We start from the raw sequence: 26,919 nt of genomic DNA, 5'->3' as shown, positions 1-26,919 counted from the left end.
TGCAATGGGAGACTCTAATTTTGCCACCAAACAGGACCTACAAAACTGGGTCAAAGATATACAGAAGACGTTGGCTGTTGATGTGGGACGCCTGAAAACCGACATGCACAATGTCACAGTGCGAGTCCAAACCTCCGAACAAGACATCACGCACCTCCAAACTGGCATGGCTAACATGCAAGACGCAGTGCACCAACTGCAAGCCACACAGCATAACTTAATGCTGCAAATGTCCGCGCTGGAGGACCGAGCCAGGCGAAATCATGTAAAAATAAGGGGAATACCTGCAGAGATCCAGGCCACCGAACTGCCACAATACATCCGAAGACTCTTAGCCACCATCTTACCGCCGGCAGCTAATCAAAAATTCGGGCTGGACGGCGTATACAGACTCCCAGCTTCCTCAAGGACGCCTAACCTGCCCACCAGAGATGTCATATTGCGATGCGCCTCCACCCACGACAAAGCACGGCTCCTGGCAGCAACCAGAGGTAAAACCCCTCTTACCTTTGAAACGACCCAGCTGTCGTTTTACCAAGATCTCACCAGGGCCACGTTACAATGGCGCAAGACACTGTCACATCTTACAACTCATCTGCGCACCCTAGGAGTACCATACCGATGGGGACCACGACGATCCCTGATAATCCCCCACAACGAACTCACTCACACGGTAACATCGAGCGAAGAGGCACCAGCACTCCTGAAGAAACTTGGACTACCAGACCTACCTGCCGTCTTACCACCAGTGTCACAGCACGAGATGGGAGACCCGGCCACCAGCATGCCGTTCACCCCGAGAGACAGGACACCACCGAGTCCCCACACTTGACAACAACAGCTGGAGCAAACACAAGGGCCTACACTACTAGGCAGACATGGCCGGGAACAGGGTACTCCTCAACCCTCCCACACACTGCTCTAACCAGTAACATGGCCGATGGACTATGGGACTAAACGTTTTATATTTCTTTCCTGCTTTTTCTTTCCTTTAATCCTAGGTTTCATGTTTATATATGTAACTCCAGCCCTGATAAGTACAAGATGAGACAAGGCTCTGGGCCTGCGAAAGGTACCAACACACTGATGCTCCCCCCCCCCCCCCCGCCGCCCCCTTGGTCAGGGGTAATACACCATCAAAACCGCCTCACACAAAATAGGTCTCACTACCCGATTAAAATATAACATCCCGCACGTAACACACCACAACCACTAATCCTCCTTGCACCCACGCTTCTAACATGAGCCTACACTTAGACATGCAGGGAACCTAATTTTAACATTCGTACATCTTGTTAAATTGTATGCTTAACCCCGCATGAGACCAACCTCAGCTCACACTCTGTTTTAGATGGTAAAGCACTTGTTTTCTTACTTATGTTGCATATCGGAAAGTTTCAACCTGTTTATATTTCTGTGAAATGCTAATGAATACAGTTTTTATACCAATGCCCCATTAGAATGTCAGCATACACGCTGCTGTCCTACACTTACTGTTGACTTACATTATGATCTTCCACAATTGATATTGACGACCCACCGACATACCTACCATGTTACCCTTCCTTAAACCTGAAAGTGTTAACTTAAGTGTATGCATGTTTAAAATGTAACTTAATTTGCTGTTTCATGTTTGACAAAAAAGAAAAATATGTGCTGTAACAGAATGCCACTCATAGAACTACCATGATTATGCCTGCAGTAGCTGTCGTGGCCCTGCACGCTTGCCTGTACCCTATATGCACATGCAAAAATAAAGATTTATAAAAAAAAAAAAAAATTCTTTATCTCTGGCAGAAAGTTTTCCTAATATAGTTTCCATTATTTTTCTTCAAAAGATGGCTTTCAAATGACTTTTGATAGGTTCTAGTATTCATGTGGAGAGGACAAACCTGCAGTTTTTTTCCCTCTTGTGTTTGCGTTATTGGCAAGCTTCATTGAGATCTGTATGTAAAACTGAAAATCCGACTGTGGTTGGTCAGTGTAATTTTACATCTGAATGTCCACTAGTGCATGTGACCTTGAAAATGTTTTCATCACTGATCAATTCACTTTTACTGTGAGGAAGAGAAGGCGTGACACGGACCTTTTATATTTAATAATATTCACTGGGATCCCTTCCAGTGACTGATGTTTGGACATTTCCTATGGTAACCAGTTGATTGTCACGTTATACATTTGATAATACAGCAGGTGTGATTTTGGTGCCTTTACAATTACCGGTAGGTGACCAACATCTTTATGAGCCTAGACAGACCGTATGCACAGAAATTCCAGGCGTTCATATTTTGCAGTGTGATTTGCACGTTTGACCATTTTAACTAATGACACAACACTGGCAATCAAGGGATTATACAAATAAAGATAAAGATAGGAGGCACAAAAGATAAGTGTGTAATAAAAAGATATTAAAACAAATTTACTTATTAACGCTTGTCAATCAATATACGTGAGTTCAACCTAAATATAAAAACAATCCATAGCATAATACTGTAACGTATATGAGATCGTAATTTAGGTGATAAATTTACACTCACACTTTGCAGAGCCAAGTAAAGTAGGCTCTGACTATAAATACTTTCCAAAAATCCCTTATTCATATATTTCTCCTCTCCTCCACTTGTTAGAGTACCAACTCTAGTGCCAGGAATCAGCAGAGTAATAATACAGGCGCAGAGTGGGGATATTGAAAGATTACTTTAATAAAATAAAGTGAATATTTAATTCCTTCACTTCCGTCCAAGTGACATGACTTGTTTCCATTTACGTTCTTCTCTCCATACGTCTGACGTCATCCGTTTCGGCAGATCCCGGATATGACTATAATCCTTTCTATAGGCTAGCTCCGCCATTTTTAAAAGTCCAGATTTGGGTATTTAGCATACATATAGTTCCTGGCAACAACGACTTTTAATGTTCTAACTATTTGAAACATAAAAAATAACAATTAAAATGTATTCAAACAATCAAATGTATATACATTTTTTTTATCTTTGTCAGAATTATTTCAAACCACCACATTTTGATAGCAAGTGAGATTTAATTTATCTTTAACCTTACGCTACATTTTGCTTCTCCTTAAAGTGTACCCAAAACCTTAGATGTTCTAAAAAGTAAAAAGAAGATAAAATACAGATTTTATAATACAAATAAATAAAAGTAAATTGGTGCACTTATTTCAAAATGTTTTTTTTTTTTTTTTTAATTCTTTATTTTTGTTCATATCGCATGTTCACAGCTTTTTAACGGCATTATATGGCCATATGTAGGTAACATGGCGTAAAATCACATTAGCCATAGATGCGTAACCGCCTAACATCAGGCTTTCATATGCAACATGAAGTTTTTGATAGGAAAAGTGTAGGTTTAAGTAAAACTAGAAGGAATGGATATCAGTACACATATACTCTGTATATCCTCTACATTTACAGTGTTACGTGTTGTCGAGCATCGTTAGAAGAATGTATGTTACGCTGTGTGTGTCAGGAGCTTATACAAGGCTAGTTCAGGCGATACCAGTCCCTGTAGGGAGCGATGCGTACAAAGATATGTAGGGGGGGTGGGGGGGGAATCTTGGCGTTTTTACGGCTTTGTAAGTGTGCCTACGAAGCCAGAGAAATAATAATAAGACTTCTTAACTTAAAAACTTTGAGACTAAAAAACTTATGACATAAGTAAAATCTACAGTTAGTTTAGACGGTGTCAAGCTGGAGGGTCCGCCGACCCAGCAATGCCTCTCCTCGGGACAAATGGGGGGATCTCTTCTACCGCCCGTGTTCTTCTCTCATGTGGTGGAGGAGCTTCTGACGAGATTCCCAAAGCTTGGAGGAATGCAGGTGCGTCTTGGAGGGTGGAGAGAGGGAACTTCTTGCCGCTCTTTTCTGCCACTAGGTGGTGTGGGCCCCATTTGTACGGGATCTCCGCCTCTCTCAGTAGCTTTGTGGTGGAGCGGAGTGATTGCCTCCAGTGCATGGTTGCTCTTGAAAGATCCTTATAAAAGGATAGCTGGGAGCCCTCAATAGATAGTGAGGGCGATACTCTCGTGGCACTGAGAACTGCGGATTTATCAGAGCCTCTTTGAAATTTAATATCAGCCTTAGTCGAGGGGGCTGCATCCCCAAGCCCTGCATGCTGTGATTGTGTGGGTATTACCATTGGCAGTGTGGCATGGAAGTCTTCCTCTGTTATGCTCTCGATTTCCGACGATGCTGTGGAGTAGGCCGCGGTCGGCGCCATCTTGGATTGCACCGGAGGTTGCGGCTGTCGGAACAAACTCCCAAAATCTCGGCGGCCGGGGTCTGCTCGCTGCTTTTTGGAGCGGCGTCCCATGTTCTGTGGACCCTGGGGAGCCTGTCTCGGGCTTTGTGTGCGTCCTTTGAGGCAGTATATTAGCCGGTGAATCAGGCGGCTGCTCGGAGCTCACAGTAGGTGCGACCGTCTCGCTTTGGCGCTGGCTCCGCCACCTCTCAAAATCTATATTTAACCCGTTGGGGGACAAGGTATCTAAATCTCACATTTAACAAGTGCTGAATCGATATACCCCCCTATGGATTGTTTTTATATTTAGGTTGAACTCACGTATATTGATAAACAAGTGTGAATAAGTATACATTTGTTTGATATCTTTTTTTATTACTTATCTCTTGCGCCCCCTATCTTTATCTTTATTTGTTTTGTTATATGTGTCTTTAAAATGGTTTTAGATACTGGGGAAGTCACACATATTTATATTAGCGTCACTTGCACTTTTTGTGTGAAGATATTTTGTAATCAAGGGATTATGATGACATGCATTTTACCCCTCTCTACTTGAGTCGAAAGCACAGAATACAAGCCTCCTCTTTTCTCTTTCCCTAGACAAAGTTGGTTTTGTTATTGCAGAGCTGACGGTGTTTAATGGCTCTGAATTGCATATATAATTATTTTTGATTAAGTATGGGGAAACAATATTTTCAATATTTCCACTCGTATAATTATTTTAGTTGTACCTTCTAAATCTATTGGCAGATTCCAAGAACCAATATCAGCTCTTGCAAGTATAATCTCAGCAGCTCTGTTCAAGGGCAGGATCTATGGTACATTTCAATCATGTGATAAATGCCCTGGGAGGGCATGTTCTGTGCTGTTTAAAGTTTAACTCTGAATGTTACTATATTTATTTTTGGTGACTTTTCTGAAGGCATGGTTTTGAAAAGTGAAAAAAAATTATCAGTTTCAGAAAAATGATTTGTTTATTTACAATCATGAGTGGTCATGGCCAATCCTGGTGCTACACATGTCTGATTATTGGATTTTGCAGCATTCTGTAGGCTTATGAAAGGCAGTGCTGTCAATCAAAATGATTTGTCCTCTTGGAAGCAAATCATATTCACAAAATAGGGTATATAGCTAGATGTTATAAATAAAAAGCAAAAAACAAAGTATTGTGGAGATATTTCCAACTCTCATCTTGTGATTGAACACTCATTCATTGTAGCTGATTATGCCTTCAACTATTCACACATCACTAAAATTGCTAATTGCTATTCCTTGTGAGTCCTGACTAATTAATCCCAAATAAAATTAGTTGAATTGGTCCTTTTTAATTAGAGTTCCTGCTGCTGTTTGTTCTGAGCTTTCCCTTTTCCATCCTGCTCAGAGAGTTTGGGGATGATTAAAACGGTTTAAGGCTTAAACAGTGTGTGACCTTTCCTTGCAGAATAAATCCATAAATGCAATATTTCAACTGGCATGGAGCGATCTGCATTATTTTTACGTGATATAAAGCCTTTTATGACTTTGGCGTTCCCAATAAAATAAATTAAAATCCTCTCCTGTGAAAATGAGGATGCTGCAGAGTTCTGATGGGCTTAGTGTTCTGGCTTATGAAATTTGTGAACTAAACCTCAGAAGGGTGCTGGCCATAACCAATTTGACTGTCTTTAATAAAGTTAGAGAGGGGCATCTTTATATGGTCTCATTAAAATGGGAAAAGTAAAAAGCACAGTTGTGTGCCTTCTCCAATTTTCATTCTTCCTATCAGAGATAGATGGAAAAAAAGCACATGTTACGCAGGTGATTATACATTCTGAGATTTACTGTTGTACATGGCCTACGTTCTAGTACGAAAAATTTGACTAAATTCAAAATTAAAGTAACACTCTAAGCACAAAAACAACTTTAGCTTAATTAAGTGTTTGTGTGTAGATCATGCCCCTGCAGTCTCGCTGCTTAATTCTCTGCTTAGGAGTTAAATCACTTAATTTTAACACCCCTGCCACACCACCCCTGGCTGTGACTCACACAGCCTTCATAATTTTTACAGCACGGTTTGTTTGCATTGTAAGTAATCTCCTGCTCTGTTAAGTTAATTTTCATCACATACAGGATATGCTTAATTCTCTAGCAGGTAATTAACACAACAGGAGATAAGAAATTCAAAATTAAACACACTGCAATAAGGAAACCAAAAAAAAAAAAAACTAAATTTTTTTTGGAAGCTTATATGGAGGCTGGTTAAGTCTCACCCAGGGATAATGTGTCTAGGGCTGCGTAAATAAAGTTGATTTTTGGTAGTTGACACTAACCCTACATCAGGGATGGCGAACCTATGGCACGTGTGCAACAGGTGGCAAGCCGGGCCCTCTGTGGGCACTTGGCCATAGGTCGCAGGGGGAGGGTGCCGATGTCTTTCTGCATCAATGCAGAGTGGGCACCTGCCTGCCCAAAACGGCAGGTGCCTACTCTTTGTCGGGTGGACCGGAAGCAGGGGGAAGGATCTCGGAAGCAGCTCTCCATTCCTCCCGCGAGCAACTTGTGTGGAGCGTTGCCGCGCATTACCATGGCAACGCTCCACACAGCATTGCACAGGAGCAAATGAGAGCTGCTTCCCTGTCACATACTACCACCAGGCTGTGTCCCCCCCCCCATCCCCTTCACCAAAGGTAAGAAGAAGGGGGGGGGGGAGGAGGGGGAATACTGATTTAATATACTTTATTTCAATGTTTTTTTTAATGTATCCCGCACACACACAGCACCCCGAGCCCCCCCCACACACACAGCACCCCGAGCCCCCCCACACACACAGCACCCCGAGCCCCCCCACACACAGCACCCCGAGCCCCCCCACACACACAGCACCCCGAGCCCCCCACACACAGCACCCCTAGCCCCCCACACACAGCACCTCTAGCCCCCCCCACACAGCACCCCTAGCCCCCCCACACAGCACCCCTAGCCCCCCCCCACACAGCACCCCTAGCCCCCCCCCACACAGCACCCCTAGCCCCCCCCACACACAGCACCCCTAGCCCCCCCCACACACAGCACCCCTAGCCCCCCCCACACAGCACCCCTAGCCCCCCGCACACAGCACCCCTAGCCCCCCCACACACAGCACCCCTAGCCCCCCCACACACAGCACCCCTAGCCCCCCCACACACACAGCACCCCTAGCCCCCCCACACACACAGCACCCCTAGCCCCCCCACACACACAGCACCCCTAGCCCCCCCACACACACAGCACCCCTAGCCCCCCCACACACACAGCACCCCTAGCCCCCCCACACACACAGCACCCCGAGGCCCCCCACACACACAGCACCCCGAGGCCCCCCCCCACACACAGCACCCCGAGGCCCCCCACACACAGCACCCCGAGGCCCCCCCCCACACACACAGCACCCCTAGCCCCCCACACACAGCACCCCTAGCCCCCCACACACAGCACCCCTAGCCCCCCACACACAGCACCCCTAGCCCCCCACACACAGCACCCCTAGCCCCCCACACACAGCACCCCTAGCCCCCCCACACACAGCACCCCTAGCCCCCCCACACACAGCACCCCTAGCCCCCCCCACACACAGCACCCCTAGCCCCCCCCACACAGCACCCCTAGCCCCCCCCACACAGCACCCCTAGCCCCCCACACACAGCACCCCTAGCCCCCCACACACAGCACCCCTAGCCCCCCACACACAGCCCCCCTAGCCCCCCACACACAGCCCCCCACACACACAGCACCCCTAGCCCCCCACACACAGCACCCCTAGCCCCCCACACACACAGCACCCCTAGCCCCCCCACACACAGCACCCCTAGCCCCCCACACACAGCACCCCTAGCCCCCCCACACACAGCACCCCTAGCCCCCCCACACACAGCACCCCTAGCCCCCCCACACACAGCACCCCTAGCCCCCCCACACAGCACCCCTAGCCCCCCCACACAGCACCCCTAGCCCCCCCACACACAGCACCCCTAGCCCCCCACACACAGCACCCCTAGCCCCCCACACGCTCCTCGCCTCCCCCCACACGCTCCCCGCCTCCCCCCACACGCTCCCCGCACCCCCTCCTCCCCACACACTCCCCGCTCCCCCTCCTCCCCACACACTCCCCGCACCCCCTCCTCCCCACACACTCCCCGCACCCCCTCCTCCCCACACACTCCCCGCACCCCCTCCTCCCCACACACTCCCCGCACCCCCTCCTCCCCGCACACTCCCCGCACCCCCTCCTCCCCACACACTCCCCGCACCCCCTCCTCCCCACACACTCCCCGCACCCCCTCCTCCCCACACACTCCCCGCACCCCCTCCTCCCCACACACTCCCCGCACCCCCTCCTCCCCACACACTCCCCGCACCCCCTCCTCCCCACACACTCCCCGCACCCCCTCCTCCCCACACACTCCCCGCACCCCCTCCTCCCCACACACACACCGCACCCCCTCCTCCCCACACACACACACACCGCACCCCCTCCTCCCCACACACACACACACACCGCACCCCCTCCTCCCCACACACACACACACCGCACCCCCTCCTCCCCACACACACACACACCGCACCCCCTCCTCCACACACACACACACACCGCACCCCCTCCTCCACACACACACACACACCGCACCCCCTCCTCCACACACACACACACCGCACCCCCTCCTCCCCACACACACTGCACCCCTCAATGCAGTATGTGTGTGTATTCAGCAGTCTTTATGTATTCAGCAGTGTTTGTGTGTGTGTGTATTTAGTGGACTGTCTGTGTGTCGGTGTGTGTGTGTTCAGCTGTCTGTGTGTATGTATTGCATTTGTTGGAGATACTAATAAATATAAGCTTACTTTTATCTATATCTTTATTTAAAATGTTTATCATTGAACTCTGTGTTCTTCTTTTAAAGCAAAAGATGTTAATTAGTTCGGACAACTGTACGAGTTGTTTTTTCTAAACTTAAAACCGAGGAAAAAAAAGTTGGCACTCAAGCTCAAAACGGTTCACCATCACTGCCCTACACCAACTCTATTCCTAGCCCTATTTGAATAGTAACCCTAACCAAACACCTACCTATCCTTACCACAAACCTTAACCTTGTCTTCTGTGCTTTCAAAGGCATTTATGATAAAAAAAAAAGCAAATTAACAACAAAAACAAACAAAAGATTGAAAAACCCATCATCAAATCCAGACCTCTATCAAATATGTTAAATATGAATAAGTCATATTAGACCGGATAAGCATGGCTTTTTCAAATGTATACTCATTGCAATATATCAATTTATATACTTTAGGACAATGTACAAATCTCAAAGAAACAATATTACAATGACATGTATCCAAACTTCAGCATATCAGATCTCAATATGCATAATATAGAAAAGATGAAACTGAATAAGTCTGGGAATTATATACAATCTAGAATGAAAATCATAAAATAGTATTTAAACCACATAAAGTCGCTATTCTCCTCTATTTGTAGTGCCTACAATCATAAACGTTAAAAACCAAAGAACTAAAGCATTCAAAATCCTCACCCACCCCCCATCCTCTACTTCCAATGCACAGAGAAACTTATCTTCCAGTCCAGTGGCAGACCCCAGGTATATTTCAATATCTTGACCCAATGCATACTCCCTACAGGAGCGGCAGACTTCTTGCCTCTTATTTTAGGGCACAGACCTAGCCACACACATTGACCTAGCCACACACATTGACAGGAGAAGTAGCCCCATGGAGATAGTTGTCATCAGCAAATCTGGGCCGAAGTGGTATGGATGGCGATATGTAGGAAGATCCTGCCCCCCCTTTCTTCTCTCTTTTCTCTTCTCCCTCTTGACTTGATGAAACATGTTATTTTGAATTGGAGACCTGCATGTCACATGTATTGTTACATGAATGGAAACATGAGTTTCTACACACATTTTGTTCTTGAACCTTTTGTTTGCTTCTCAATTGAGACCTGCAAGTCTCACGGTCTTAAAAAAATGTTTTTTGGTGATATACATAACCAATAAAAAGATATTTAAAAAAACAAACAAAAAAAGCAACTAAAAATCTAATACAGGATAGAGATGTCCCATCACACGTTCAATCCAAGAGGAGCCCTGATACCTAAAGTCTCCATCAGTTCTCGCCATTTGCTTAATTATGTGAATAGATAATGCCCCTGCGGTCTCCCTGTTTAATTCCCTGCCATTTAGGAGCTAAATTGCTTTGTTACATAGGTTGAAAGAGACATGTGTCCATCAAGTTAAACCTTCCTCACATTTATTTTTTGCTGTTGATCCAGAAGAAGGCAAAAAAAAAAAAGTTTGAAGCCAACCCAATTTTGCATCAGTCAAATTTATCCTTGGATCAAGCCGTTTTTACCCTACAGTTGAAAAATTATATCGTTAAATAGTCTGTTTTTGCAAGTATGATCTAGTTGCTGTTTAAACATCTGTCTATCTAAATCGCTCTGCAGCAAAGTAATATCTTGCTCACATTGTATTACATTACAGAGTTTTGTCATCTGCAAACACTGAAACATGGCTTTCAATGCTTTTTATAAGATCACTTATAAACATGTTAAATAGAAGGGGTCCCAGAACAGAACCCTGAGGGACACCACTTGCCACCTCTGTCCAGCTTGAAAATTTACCATTAATGACAACTCTTTGTACTCTATTTTCAAGCCAATGTTCTACCCAAGAGCAGGATATTTTCATCTAGACCAATTTCTTTGAGATTAAACACTAATCTATTGTGTGGAACTGTATCCAACATCTTTGGAAAAATCCAAACAGATCACATCCACTGCAACACCCTGATCTATAATGATACCTACTAGAATGCAATCAAGTCAGTTTGACTTGACCTGTGCTTCATTTTTGCTGATAACCACGCTGTTTTCAAGAAATCTTGAATATTCTCCCTTAACAACTTTTCACTACTTTCTCAGCCATAAAAGTTAAGCTCGCAGTTCTATAATTTCCAAGCAAGGATTTTGAACCCTCTAGATATCTAGATATTCCAGGTTCCTGTATTGCACAGTCTCCTAGAACCTGCAGGAGCCTAGTGTGTCATTAAAGATAAATTTACAGAGCAGGAGATGAAAACTTGCAAGTTAGCATCTGGTTGAAGATGAAATATATATATATATATATATATATATATATATATATATATAATCCAAAATGAAGGGAGCACACTAGGACTCTTCTCAGTGGAAAAAACAAGTATTTACTGTATCAACAAGTAATACATATTCTGTGCAAAGTACAAAAATCGACGTGTGATACAAACCTATGAAGATTACAAGACAGAAATTATGAGACCGCTTCAGGACAACTCTACATATTCAATACTTACCTTTGATCCAGTTGAAAAATTTCAAAAGAAAATTGAAAAACTCATAGAAGAAGGACTATCACACCGATACTTGGATGAAAATACTGCAAAATTTTTGGCTGTAAAACACCCAAAACACCCGGTGATATACACATTACCAAAAATCCATAAGGATTTGAAACGACCACCAGGTCGCCCGATTGTGTCCGCGAAGGAGGGATTGATTGAGCCCATTGCTCAATTCATTGACCATCATATTAATAACAGTGTAAGAAAGCTTCCGACATGTTTAAATGATACTCAACATCTTATCACTCAACTACAAAATATTGATTTAGCTGGTAAAGAAATTATCCTAGCCACAATGGATGTACAAAATCTTTACACGATAATACCTAAAAAAGAAGGCATTGAAGCAATAGCTGAAATTCTATCCAAGGACGATACATACAAGGGCCCCTATATCCCATATCTGATGGAATGGTTGGATATTGCTCTAACATGTAATTATTTCAAATTTGAGCATAGATTCTATCTACAAACCTCCGGGACCGCCATGGGGGCAGCCATGGCACCAGCCTATGCCAATGGCTTTATGTATTGGTTTGAGGAGAAATACATTCTACAAGAATATCAATCATACATAATTAAATGTCAGATATGTGGACGACATCCTCATAATCTGGGAAGGATCTACAACATCCTTTGAGAACATGATCCAGCGGATCAATACCCTACCAACCCCAGTGAGGCTAACCTGTAATTGGAATGAACACAGCATTGAATTTCTGGACGTTAAGATATACAGACATGACAACCAATTAGGTTTCACTCTGTTTAGAAAGACTACAGATAGGAACACCCTACTATTCGCAACTAGTTTCCACCCTCAACATGTCAAAGACTCTTTACCCATCTCACAATTCCTCCGGGTCATGAGGTATAATAGCAATTCGACTAACCGCGAACATCAGTTACAAGAAGTCTTTGATCGTTTTATAGCAAGAGGTTTTCATCCCAGGACACTTGAAACAGCTAAAAAGAAAGCTTGGAATAAATTCAACCAGACTAATATCGTAAGCACTACAAAAAAGAATAACATCTTCCTCCCGCTCACATTTAATACTGCCACTCCGGCAATTAAAAAATGTATACACAAACATTGGAATATGTTCCAAGTTGACCAGAACCTACCTGATAGATTCAAAAATAATCCTATAATCAGTTATAGACGAAACCGTAATCTGAGAGATTTACTCGTAAAAAATGACCCTCGACAATGCTATGCCAGGATGCCCAAAATCCAAAAGAAGGGCTGTTACAAATGCAGTGGCTGCATCACATGCAGCCACATGCTCACTGGAACTACCTTTGCCCATCCCCATAATGGGAAAAGAATCCCTATCAAGCACTACATTACATGCAAGACTACACATGTAGTATATATGATCACATGCCCGTGCGGTCTATCTTATGTCGGGAAAACCGACATGACCCTAAGAGACCGAATCAGGGGACATCGATCCGGGATTACAACAGCCTTCAGAGATCAAAGAACCGACAAGCCTGTGGCTAAGCATTATTTAACTGCTCAACATCATTTGCCAACTCTTCGCTTTATAGCAATTGACCACGTCCCAGCTCCACCAAGAGGAGGAGACAGATCCAAGTTATTACTCCAACGGGAAGCTTATTGGATTCACCATTTAAATACGGTTACTCCGAAAGGACTAAATGAACACCTGGTTCTCTCGATGTTTCTGTAAAACTATAGATCTGTTGGAAGAATCTGTGGTTTAAACCTTCTACCGCCTGCATATAGAACTGAAAAAGTACAATTCATTTGAAAATTAAGCAATATAGGAAGGCGGTATGACCCCTTACACTGATGGTCAGTTATGTCGTTTAATTCTTTCCGCTATTTTTTAGCTAGTTCTGTTAGTTTCCCGGTATAGTTTCTACTATGCGGTCCTACTGGTGTACGTTTAGTTCTAATTTAGTCAATATACTACGGATAGGCACAATGAGCTGTAACCTAGTAGCTATGGCCTTTAAATGTAGATACATGATTTTTCTATTGTACATGTTAGATTTTGGAGTAATCAGTTGCACACCTATTAGGAATAATAATCGCATTATGTATATAAGTTACCGCTCCTTTAAATAATTAGAATACAATATCCTTAGATGGAATTTTTATATTCTCTAAGGTAGGACCAGAGATACCTACTGGTCATATTATATATTATATTTTTTATAATTCTTAAGCCTTTTTTGCCTATCTACTATACCCTAGATAGTTATAGATTTGATTTGGATATGTTTTCACTGTATTGTTCCACGATTGTCACTTGATAGACTTTTTTAAGCACATCACGATTGGATTCACATTCAGATCTATTCTTAACTGGGTGCTAGCAGTAATCCTCCTCCTACAGGCACTTAGAACAACTCACTCCCATGTTATGGGATCGTAAGTTTTGTTGATTCGGTTGCTTAGCAACCAGGTCACATGCACGTTCACGCTGGTCACATGCATGCGCTCACGTGGTCCTTCACTTCCGGGTTTCTCGGCCCGCCGGCTGCTCGATCACCTAATTGGTAAGCTTTATTACATGTACATGTATAAATTGTCATTGATAGCACTGTTTCACTGTGATCTTGATAAAGACCCAAGGAGGGTCGAAACGTCGATTTTTGTACTTTGCACAGAATATGTATTACTTGTTGAGACAGTAAATACTTGTTTTTTCCACTGAGAAGAGTCCTAGTGTGCTCCCTTCATTTTGGATTATATATTTACGCGGGATTGCACCTAGGCAACGTAGACTTTATACTTAGAAGTTTGAAGGAGAGTGCCTTGCTTACTTATTTTGGATATATATATATATATATATATATATATATATATATATATATATATAAAGAATCCAAATAAGATAGCACTCCCAGGACTTGTAAATCAAGATAAAACTTAACTTTTAATTCTCTTGAAAAAAGATCGACGTTTCAGTCTGCTAACCACAGACTTTCATCAGGACTAATGTACACACCATAAAAACACATATATATACAAATATACATATTGGCAATCAACTTACCCACCACCGAGATAATTGCATCTCCCTGTCAGCTCGGTCTGAGTTTCCCGCGGGTTCTGCCGACGTCAGTGCGTGCGTCAAAAAAATGACGTCATAACGTGGCGCCGGCGTCATTACCGCTACACGTGACCACTCGACTGGAAGCATCATGGGGAGGCTGTTGCTATGGTAACAAAATCCATGGCAACAACTAAAAACAAAGACACAAAAGACTAAGGAGGCAGTAGAAATCAAATTAAATAACATTGCATTTAGACCCACACTATAATATCCATCCTTATAAACCAAGGAAATTAGAGATTTGGACATAGTTATTGCGTTATTACAAAAACCGCTTATCCTAAATATATTGTTTGAGGGCCAGCACACATGAGTGCCAAAATATACGGAAAATCCACTCATTACTGAAAAATGCAATGGGAAAAATAAAATGAAGGAATACAGAAATTAAATATATCCTAGGCAATAGTATATACAAAGGAGCAAATATACAAATATACAAGTATACAAAAAGGGGCCAGATTACAGCCCCAATAGCTAAGAGCAAGAAAGCTAGACCTAACAAGGATAATTGAGACTTCTTTTATCGTTATCAATGAGGTGTCAAGGAAAAATAGCTATCACAGCAGGTAGGTAAATTAAGCCCAAATACATCACATCCAGTCACCAAGGTATATCTAATCAGCAGATTTAAGGTGATCATGTACTCATACTAAAAGGCAATAACAGAGGATAATACATGTGGTAACTCCACCAAACAGTGGATACCCATGCCATCGCTGTATCTATATTTTTAACCACCGAGACAGAGTAAGAAAGAGAATAACCATCCTCAAAACTGAATATATAGAGAGGTGGCCTAACCCCAAGGGTGAGCCCCCATCTCCTATGTCAGTATTCGTCAGGTTGTATATATTTCAAGATCACAAAAAAGCAGATAATGAATATTTTTCATTTAGTCCATGCGGATGAACTGTTTGTAGTGTCCTTATCCAGAACAGTTCTCGTTGTAGGAGCATCTTTTTGCGGTCACCACCTCTCCTAGGCATAGGGACGTGGTCGATAGCCATTAATTTCATAGATGGCATAGTATGACCCAGTTCAAGGAAGTGCTTTGCTACTGGTAACTCCGACTTGTGGTCCCTGTATGCTGTTCTAATACTGGACCTATGGTTCCGGATACGTTCCCTCAATGGTAAATCTGTTTTCCCAATATACGTTAGACCACAAGGGCACGTCAGCTTGTAAATCACGAAGTCACTGGTGCACGTTAATCGGTGTTGGATACGATAACTAGTTCCTGTATAAGGATGTGTGAACGTCTTGCCAGGAATCATATGTCCACACGTTACACAACCTAGACAGCGATAGCATCCCAGATTCTGTGGAGTGCTTCCCTTGGTATAGCAGTGTGATGGATCGGTGTTAACTAGCAAATCTCTCAAATTTTTGTTCCTCTTGTAGCAGAACATGGGAGGATTCTGAAAAATTGGAGGTAGTGTCACATCATTCTTCAGTACTCTCCAGTTTTCCTCAACAATCTGTCTAAACTTAAGGGATGAAGTAGTAAATGTGGTTGGAAAAATCAGTCTATCACTCTGTGTCTTTAGAGCAGGAGTATCAATTGTGGCCAATCCTCGATCAAGTGCTTTCTGTAAGATTTGGCGTGCGTATCCTCGTTGTCGAAATTTCTCCCACATTATATCCAATTGTTCTTGGGCTCTTTGTGGATCAGTTGTTCCTCAGGACCCGTAGGAATTGCGAGTAGGGCAGTGAATTTTTCAAAGGACCGGGGTGAAAGCTACTAGCCTGAAGTATTGTATTACGGTCCATTGGCTTCGAATACAAAGTATAGGCCAAGCACATCCCCTCACGCAGTACTCTGATATCCAGAAAGTCCACAGATGTTTCATTCATCACCGCCGTCAATTTGATATTATCAGTGCTTGAATTGATGGATCGGACCATCTCCTCTGCTTCAGATAGAGACCCAGTGACCAACATAAACTCAGGGAAACTCAGACCGAGCTGACAGGGAGATGCAATTATCTCGGTGGTGGGTAAGTTGATTGCCAATATGTATATTTGTATATATATGTGTTTTTATGGTGTGTACATTAGTCCTGATGAAAGTCTGTGGTTAGCAGAGTGAAACGTCGATCTTTTTTCAAGAGAATTAAAAGTTAAGTTTTATCTTGATTTACAAGTCCTGGGAGTGCTATCTTATTTGGATTCTTTGTATTTTGCTGGACAAGCACCGGGCATTCATACCTTGGGAGTGGAGTGCAAGATTATTTTTTTTCTCTTTGTATACATAGCTCAGTGGCAAGAGCTAGCTTTCTATGCACCCTAATATTTGGAGCTTCTCTTTTTTGCTCCTAGATTTATATTAACCTGTTTTGAACTTTGAGTTTGTACCTTTGGGAGTACTTGTATATATTTGTATATATTGGATTCAATCTACTATCCCCATTTCATTTATGGAAGATTTTTTCACACTGGCTGGTGGTTTAGCAGAACAGGCGGAAATATGGCAATATAGTGAGGAGGATGCAGACAGGATACGATGGACAGCATCCACATCTGAATTACCTAACACTACGTCCCTGCGTGATATATATTTCGAACTACTAAGATTGAGGAAACGGGAGACTGACCTAGACCTACATGGGCTTTTTTTGTCCGAATATCATCGCAAGCTGCAAATTCCACGAGGTTTCCGTGTTAAGAATATCCCCACTATAGGCAGATTAAAACCACAGGTCTGCAAGCGTTGGATCTCAGTTTTGAACAAATGTTCATTGGATTTGATGCTGATCATTATTGAGGATGTCAGAGAGGATCTAATCCAAGTGAGGAGAAGGATCTCTGAACTAGAAACAAGACAAGCTGTATTACTATCAGCACCAGAATCTGCAACTACCCTACTAAAACTGGAGGATAACATCAAGAATTACAAGACGGATTTGGTGAGATTCAAAAGAGAAAAACAGGAGAAAGTGACCGCTGACTACAAGGAACATCGAGTCTATAGATGGCTCAGCGGTAAGACTGATACACCGTATTTCATCAAGAAACGTAGACCTATTCGCAAACCTAGACAGTTCACAATAGATAGAACTTCAGGAGAATCTACTTCTGAGTCTGAATTACCACACGACTCATTTCCAATACGGAAAACCTGCGGCACATCTAGTACTGCACAATCTTTTTTAGACAGAGCATCAGCAGAGGAATCTTCCATACGGACACGATATCAGAGCAGACACGGAACATCAGGCGAAGATTCATCACTAGACGTGGCCAGAAGGGGCGCATCTTCTGGGGCAAGAGGAAGGCCACCCCGCCAACAGAGAGCCCCTATTTTCAATCTGTCATCAAGAACCTTGACACAGGAGGAAATCCAGATACTCAGTAAAGGCCTATCTTTTGTCCCCACCTCTGGAGCTAAACCTCTGGATTGGGAAGTGGAACTGTATAAGTTTGGTCGGTCATTAAGACTTAAGGACTTTTTTAAGACCAAAATTATGGATACAACCAACCCCGTAAACAAGTTTAGAATGAAGAGCACATTCGATCCCATGCCCAACCAGACGTCCATTAAATCTTTTTTACGCTCAGTGCACAAGGAGTCTACTGACCATTTGAAACAAAACTATCCTCATCACTCTAACTGTACGAAGAACGAACGAGCCATTATCAAATCTTTGGCTACCGATAAAGACATCATTATTAGATCAGCCGATAAAGGAGGAGGTATCGTCATCCAGAATTATTCTGACTACCGCTCTGAACTCCTATCGCAATTGTCGGACCACAACACCTACGTAAAATTATCAAAGGACCCTACAGATCAAGTAATCAATCAGATCGAAGAATGCTTATCAAGAGGGTTACGTTCTAATTACATTTCCATGGAACTGTACCAATATCTTCAAATCTCTACACCTAGAACCCCCGTGATTTATTCACTTCCAAAGGTTCATAAAAACATGGATAAACCTCCAGGGCGCCCCATTGTTTCGGCAACTGGGGGCGTCCTGGAACCGTTGGCCAAATGGCTGGATTTTTTATTTAAAAGTCCAATTGAACACCTTCCAACCTGTATAAAGGACACTCCAAGCTTTGTGAAAATACTTTCTGAGACGACATTACCCTCTGGACCAGTAGTCCTATTGACGTGTGATGTGGCAAGCCTGTACACCGTGATACCCCATCAGGACGGAATAGATGCAATGAGAGCGATACTATCACAATCTAGGCATTATACAGGACCCCCTATAGAATTCACATTGGAGCTTTTGGAGATAGTCCTTTCTCAGAACTATTTCAGATTTGAGATGGAATGGTATAGACAAATTGCTGGGACATCCATGGGGGCAGCCATGGCGCCCATGTATGCCAATGGCTATATGTTTGGCTTTGAAACCAGATACATCCTGGAACCCTATAAAGACAGCATTCTAAAGTATGTAAGATACATCGATGATATCTTTATGTTGGTCACTGGGTCTCTATCTGAAGCAGAGGAGATGGTCCGATCCATCAATTCAAGCACTGATAATATCAAATTGACGGCGGTGATGAATGAAACATCTGTGGACTTTCTGGACATCAGAGTACTGCGTGAGGGGATGTGCTTGGCCTATACTTTGTATTCGAAGCCAACGGACCGTAATACAATACTTCAGGCTAGTAGCTTTCACCCCGGTCCTTTGAAAAATTCACTGCCCTACTCGCAATTCCTACGGGTCCTGAGGAACAACTCTGATCCACAAAGAGCCCAAGAACAATTGGATATAATGTGGGAGAAATTTCGACAACGAGGATACACACGCCAAATCTTACAGAAAGCACTTGATCGAGGATTGGCCACAATTGATACTCCTGCTCTAAAGACACAGAGTGATAGACTGATTTTTCCAACCACATTTACTACTTCATCCCTTAAGTTTAGACAGATTGTTGAGGAAAACTGGAGAGTACTGAAGAATGATGTGACACTACCTCCAATTTTTCAGAATCCTCCCATGTTCTGCTACAAGAGGAACAAAAATTTGAGAGATTTGCTAGTTAACACCGATCCATCACACTGCTATACCAAGGGAAGCACTCCACAGAATCTGGGATGCTATCGCTGTCTAGGTTGTGTAACGTGTGGACATATGATTCCTGGCAAGACGTTCACACATCCTTATACAGGAACTAGTTATCGTATCCAACACCGATTAACGTGCACCAGTGACTTCGTGATTTACAAGCTGACGTGCCCTTGTGGTCTAACGTATATTGGGAAAACAGATTTACCATTGAGGGAACGTATCCGGAACCATAGGTCCAGTATTAGAACAGCATACAGGGACCACAAGTCGGAGTTACCAGTAGCAAAGCACTTCCTTGAACTGGGTCATACTATGCCATCTATGAAATTAATGGCTATCGACCACGTCCCTATGCCTAGGAGAGGTGGTGACCGCAAAAAGATGCTCCTACAACGAGAACTGTTCTGGATAAGGACACTACAAACAGTTCATCCGCATGGACTAAATGAAAAATATTCATTATCTGCTTTTTTGTGATCTTGAAATATATACAACCTGACGAATACTGACATAGGAGATGGGGGCTCACCCTTGGGGTTAGGCCACCTCTCTATATATTCAGTTTTGAGGATGGTTATTCTCTTTCTTACTCTGTCTCGGTGGTTAAAAATATAGATACAGCGATGGCATGGGTATCCACTGTTTGGTGGAGTTACCACATGTATTATCCTCTGTTATTGCCTTTTAGTATGAGTACATGATCACCTTAAATCTGCTGATTAGATATACCTTGGTGACTGGATGTGATGTATTTGGGCTTAATTTACCTACCTGCTGTGATAGCTATTTTTCCTTGACACCTCATTGATAACGATAAAAGAAGTCTCAATTATCCTTGTTAGGTCTAGCTTTCTTGCTCTTAGCTATTGGGGCTGTAATCTGGCCCCTTTTTGTATACTTGTATATTTGTATATTTGCTCCTTTGTATATACTATTGTCTAGGATATATTTAATTTCTGTATTCCTTCATTTTATTTTTCCCATTGCATTTTTCAGTAATGAGTGGATTTTCCGTATATTTTGGCACTCATGTGTGCTGGCCCTCAAACGATATATTTAGGATAAGCGGTTTTTGTAATAACGCAATAACTATGTCCAAATCTCTAATTTCCTTGGTTTATAAGGATGGATATTATAGTGTGGGTCTATATGCAATGTTATTTAATTTGATTTCTACTGCCTCCTTAGTCTTTTGTGTCTTTGTTTTTAGTTGTTGCCATGGATTTTGTTACCATAGCAACAGCCTCCCCATGATGCTTCCGGTCGAGTGGTCACGTGTAGCGGTAATGACGCCGGCGCCACGTTATGACGTCATTTTTTTGACGCACGCACTGACGTCGGCAGAACCCGCGGGAAACTCAGACCGAGCTGACAGGGAGATGCAATTATCTCGGTGGTGGGTAAGTTGATTGCCAATATGTATATTTGTATATATATGTGTTTTTATGGTGTGTACATTAGTCCTGATGAAAGTCTGTGGTTAGCAGACTGAAACGTCGATCTTTTTTCAAGAGAATTAAAAGTTAAGTTTTATCTTGATTTACAAGTCCTGGGAGTGCTATCTTATTTGGATTCTTTGTATTTTGCTGGACAAGCACCGGGCATTCATACCTTGGGAGTGGAGTGCAAGATTATTTTTTTTTTCTCTTTATATATATATATATATATATATATATATATATATATATATATATATATATATATATATATATATTATTTTCTCATGCAGGATGTGTCAGTCACACCCTGGGGAGGTTGGCTAGAAACAGGTGATTGAACTCCTAAGTGGCAGATAATTGAGCGGTGAGACTGCATCGGCATAATCTATACACCTATATTGCCTTATTAAACTAAAGCTGTATTAATGCCTATAGTGTCTTTTTAAGTTTTCTTTCTGTCCTACCTACATACTGCATGTTACATCTCCCTCTGTATGGGTTGTCACTGTGGCTGAACACGATCTCACAACCATGTTGATTTTAAATGGATCTAAGAAGCTGTATGCAGTGCTCACAGAATGGGAGCCCAAGTCGATTGATACCGGAGTCTCCCCGGTGAGAGCAGGGATTTAACTCTCCTCGCACCATTATCACAGGATGTTCCATGTTGTTCAAACATTGATACATCCAACTATTATTAGGGCTTCATGGAATGTCCAAACATCTTTAGCAGTTAACTCCTAAATGGCATAGATTTGAGCAGTGAGATTGCAGGGGTGTTAGCAATGCTGCTAAAGTTGTTTTGCCTTTAACCCCTTAAGGACCAAACTTCTGGAATAAAAGGGAATCATGACATGTCACACATGTCATGTGTCCTTAAGGGGTTAAAGCTGAACTGCTGTTACTATTCTTTTAAACATTTGTCAAAAAAATAAATCGTTCTTTGCAGCAACACATTTTAGTGTTTTTATTTATATTTACCTTATGGGGAAAAAAAGGTAGTTTTGTTTCATAATAGCCAGCTTTGAAGTTTTTATTTTTTGTTTTGTTAACGGTATATATGTAAATATGTATGCCTGTTTAACAAAACTTTGGGTAGATAAAAATTGTTTTAGAGTGCTTTATAAGTGGATTGTATTACTTAGAAGATATGTTTTCAACAGGATGTGTTTTCTTTAGTTTTTATTATAGCTGACCGTACAGGGATGTGATTGTTTTATGTGAGTGGTGTGTGTAAGATGGTTTGAATGTAATTCTGTCTTGGCTAAGTTGTTTATGAACTGCAGTGAATACATGATTAACGAGTCAGATGAGCCTCCTGCTGCTTGCTCATGAAGTGTTGCTTTGCTGAAGATGTCTTTATTGGTTAGATAGTGTATCGATTTAGCAGCAGAAAACAAACACCGCTAGCAAGCTCCTTGCATCCATCACAAATTGACATTAGCACTACTGTGTTAGCTAGGACTGCTAGGCTAGGCAGGGTTAATTCTTTTTGTTTCCCCATGATCGCATGATTGGCACTTTGTTTTTATGTTAAAATAAACGAAACTGGATTTTTAATCTGATTTGGCAATATTTTGGCTTTCCACAGCAGCAGGTTTTTATATCATAGTAATGTTATTGAATCACATATGTTGTAAAAAATGTGGTAGTGTGTAAAGATGTATTAGGTGTTAAAGGAGATACTTTAAATTGTCCAAAACACTAAGGCCCTACTATTAAAAACACTAGCCTCCCTAAATATTGTAAAATCTTACATTTATTCTAGTCTGCTGCTGCTGGCTTTGCCCTTGATATGCCTCCTTGGCTAGCATTATCAGAAGTGATGATCTCAGCTAATCGCAATGGTTTCTCTTAGAAAAGCATTGGATTGGCTGAGATTGTCAATTTTGATGATCTCAGCTAAGGGGGTGGAGGCAAGTACAACCCTGGTCGATCAGCCTCTCCCCATAGAGATGCATTGAATTAATGCATCTCTATGAGAAGTGCCGTTTATCCGTGCAGGCAGTGGAGACACTGAATTCAGTGCTGCACACTGTGCAGCACTACCCCAGGAAGCACCTCTAGTAGCCATCTGAGGAGTGGCCACTGGAGATATCCCTAGACTGTAATGTAGATACTGCATTTTCTCTGAAAAGACAGTGTTTACTGCAAAAAGGCTGTAGGACTGACTATACTCACCAAAACACCTACATTAAGCTATTAAGCTATTGATATATTATATATATTATAGTGTCACTTTAATATTGATGCATGTATTTATGATCATACCTAATTATCTTCTGTGGATTGATTGGTGAAATGCTATTGTATAAAGTAGATATTCTGTGCTTGTTTTGTATGTATCAAAAGATTCTCAGATAAATCTCAGGCTCCGCCTCCAATCATGCCCCGCCAACATCAGCCAGTGGTTAGACCTAATGCGCATGGGTGGCAACAATGGTGCTCGCATTGGTACTTCACCTATAGGAAAGCTTTATACTACGGGGTTTCAGGTGACAGTGGATGTCCTCATGCAGAGCATGAGGGCGTCAGGAGACTAAGTTACTTTTAGTCGCTTAACGACCCAGAAGTCCCTCTGGTGGCTATCTGGAGTTGAAGTTAACTCACAATGGAATTATTGCAGTTTATTAAAAAACTGCAATAATTAGCTTTGCAGGGTTAAAAGACCTGGTAATATGCACCCAGCCCACTTCACTGAGCTGAAGTGGTCTGGGTGCCTATAGTGTCCCTTTAAATTGTGTTGTTTTGGGGGTGTTTATATGTATTTATTTTTACATGAACTTTTAGTTTGGGTTTTCTTTGTCGTCTTCTTTGGCACTTAGTGGACAGTTAAGCTCACAGTACTTTCACACGTATTCTGTTTTATCAGATATTTAGGGTCAGTCTTAATCATGCATGACTACGTGTCTATGATTTGGAAGAAATTGGGATTATCTTCAATCCAAGTTGAAATTTTAAGAATGTGATGCACAATCCACACCACTTAATTAGTACTAACTTAAAGGGTTACTTCAAGCATCATAACTACTAGAAACCAGTATAGAGGTTATGATGCCATGATTACCCTGACCCCATTTACCAGTAATAGGGCAAATTGTTTTGCCCTCTTACCAGGGGCCAGCTGTCCTCCTGTGACCGGAGAGACCTACAGCTGCAATACCACCAGCCATTTATTGAATTGGAGCGTCTGCTGACCACTCTCAGCCAACTAATGCAAATCTGTGCATAGGAATATCACCAAATTGAAATAAGCCATTCCAGAAGACTTGTGTTCTGGACTGAATAATGAATCTCCAATGACGTGGCTGGAGGTGGATATGTATGTGCATCATTTTATAATGAAATGCTGCACTGTTCAGTGTCTCCACGCTCTGCATGGAGATGTTAAACGCTCCCCATAGAGATGAATTGATTCATTTCCATGCATGTTTTTCTTATGGGAAAGCATTTGATTGGTTGAGGTGATTAAGATTGATGATCTCTGCCATAGAGGCAGGGCTAGCTGCAAGATCGGTGTGGCAATAGGGTATACATAAGTAAAATACCTTTTTTATTCCACTCTGAGGGTGGTTGTAGACCTAAATACTTACCCCAGCACTATACTGTTATCAATACATGTTTGTATTTAGAACACTATAATGTTCCTTAGTGGGTCTAGACTCTAGATCTTTCCATTAACATACCCTGTCTGCCCGTGCCTATTTTTTAGATCTGTATTTTTACGTGGTTAGTGCAGAAACATGTAGACCGTCTGCAGGACATGCATTCTCTTCCATTGTAACAGTAATGACAGACAGGAGAGAGCAGAATAGAAGTTGTCTCTAAATGAATTCTTGCTATGTTTGTGTTTGGCAGGCTTTCTAATGAATGACATGCAGATAACAGGTGGTTTGAAATTATTTAGATACAAACACATCCACCCACTGCCAACTAATTGCAGGGTTTATTTCTATCACTATTTACCAGAGCTGTAGACTAGTAAACAGGACTGGCTTACAACATAACTTAGCTGCTACTGCTTAGCACTCTGGTTGCATCACGGAAAGGATGTGGATATTAGTGTGACAATAATTTGCAGAAGTTACAAACTCTGTGTGCTTGCAGATCTGCAATTTACAAACTGTGTGCTTGCACATGCTACACTGTAGCCATTCGGGTATCTGTGGCAGGATAGAGGTAAGGCCTCAGACTTCTGACATTTGTTTCATTAATTATTTTTACATACTGCACTTATCATGAATGACGCTCAAAAACCATTAAGAACATTACAGGGACTTTAAAACTGGGCAAGATCCATTATAATTGTGCTAGAGTCAAAGGGCAGCTAATCTGTAATAGCATGTTAATACATAGTTTGGTGCAGAAAGGTTACATGACAGATTTTGTAAGCAATGTTGATAAATACAGATTATATGATTGTGTGGGCAGGGGAAGAAGAGCTGTCTTATTAACTTTCAATTTGCTTTCCAATAACTGTGTTCTAAATGACAATGACTATCTCCTGTAGTGTCAGACTGATGTTAATGTGAGTATTGCTGCTATTGCAGAATGAAAGAACAGTGAATTTAAGTTGTTGCTTTCCTGTATTGCAGATTTCCCTCCTCCTCCACCCCCACCTCCTGAAGAGACGAGCGGCATTCAGCACCCCCACGGAAACTTCCCTCCACCTCCTGCGTCTGACGAAGCCATGTTTAATGTTCAGGTAACCACATACATTGGATATTTTATGGGTGTTAATGTATTTGTGGATATATATATATATATATATTTATTTATGTATATTTATGTGTGTAATTGTGGCATTGGACTACAGTAAGTTTTGGAAGCTGTCGAATTTGTGGTATGTGAGTTATCGTGTATGTGCCTAAGCAGAAAAGATGATCAGGATAGAGAGAGAGGGGGCCTACAATGGTTATACAAGAAAATGAAAAGGTGGAGAATCTGGTGTTAGAAAAAGCAATTGCATTTGAATATCCAAGTTTAGCCTAATAGGAAGGCTTGTTATTAATGTACCCTGTTAATACTTCCCAAACTACAACTTAATTAGCCTTAATTTTTAGGTCTGTGATCTGTTGCCTATATCCTCCTGCATGCTGGCACTGGTGAAAGATGGAAGCCCACCTTTCCTGGTGCCCCCACCTACAGCTCTTTAGAGGAAGCTGTATCACTGTTCTATTGTCTTATCTACACAGGAACCTAAAACAGATGAATCCTCCATAGATCTTCTATGAGCTACCATATTTATTGGCTGCACATCATGTGATATGATGTCTGTACCCATCAGCCGTCACAAGTGACGCCTAATGGGAGATGCCACAATATGGCAAGTAAAAACTTTTGGACCTTATGCCTTTTGCTCTTTGATATGCCAAAGGTTCTTTTGTACTGAGGAGTTTCATGCCTATTTTGTGAGATGTTAAATACAGGGTGGCACACCAACTCTGTTGCAGATCATTTTTTGAGGTATAAAGAAATTGATTGTGAATGGGCCCAGAGAGAGGCAGAACATTCCAACATTGGCTGTTTTGTCTGAAATTACCAGTGGATCACTGTGTCCATATGTGCATATTGTTAGGAAAGCCTTGAGTAATCCTGGTTTTATTTAAGTATTCTTAGCTCCACCTGTAAGCCAAGTGCAGCTCTTCAGAATAAAATTGTAAAATTGTGCATTAAAAT

At 42.2% G+C, this 26,919-nt stretch overlaps 1 protein-coding gene across 7 annotated transcripts in view; it reads left to right on the top strand.

Annotated features, from left to right (window-relative positions):
* Positions 1 to 26,919, top strand: part of LPP (LIM domain containing preferred translocation partner in lipoma) — a 317,702-nt gene that overhangs the window by 120,533 nt on the left and 170,250 nt on the right. For 5 of the 7 annotated variants that reach the window (XM_063442809.1, XM_063442806.1, XM_063442805.1 and 2 more), the window contains one exon: positions 25,836 to 25,945. In XM_063442809.1, the coding sequence (XP_063298879.1) occupies positions 25,931 to 25,945 (15 nt within the window). In that variant the 5' untranslated portion in view covers positions 25,836 to 25,930. Of the gene's footprint in view, positions 1 to 21,184; positions 21,202 to 25,379; positions 25,420 to 25,835; positions 25,946 to 26,919 lie in introns of those variants that run through there. The other 2 variants (XM_063442808.1, XM_063442807.1) reach the window with 2 other exon arrangements.

This window comes from Pelobates fuscus, chromosome 2 (assembly GCF_036172605.1).
Source record: "Pelobates fuscus isolate aPelFus1 chromosome 2, aPelFus1.pri, whole genome shotgun sequence".
In the NCBI taxonomy this organism is placed as follows: domain Eukaryota; kingdom Metazoa; phylum Chordata; class Amphibia; order Anura; family Pelobatidae; genus Pelobates; species Pelobates fuscus.
This window is presented reverse-complemented; position numbering and strand designations above follow the sequence as displayed.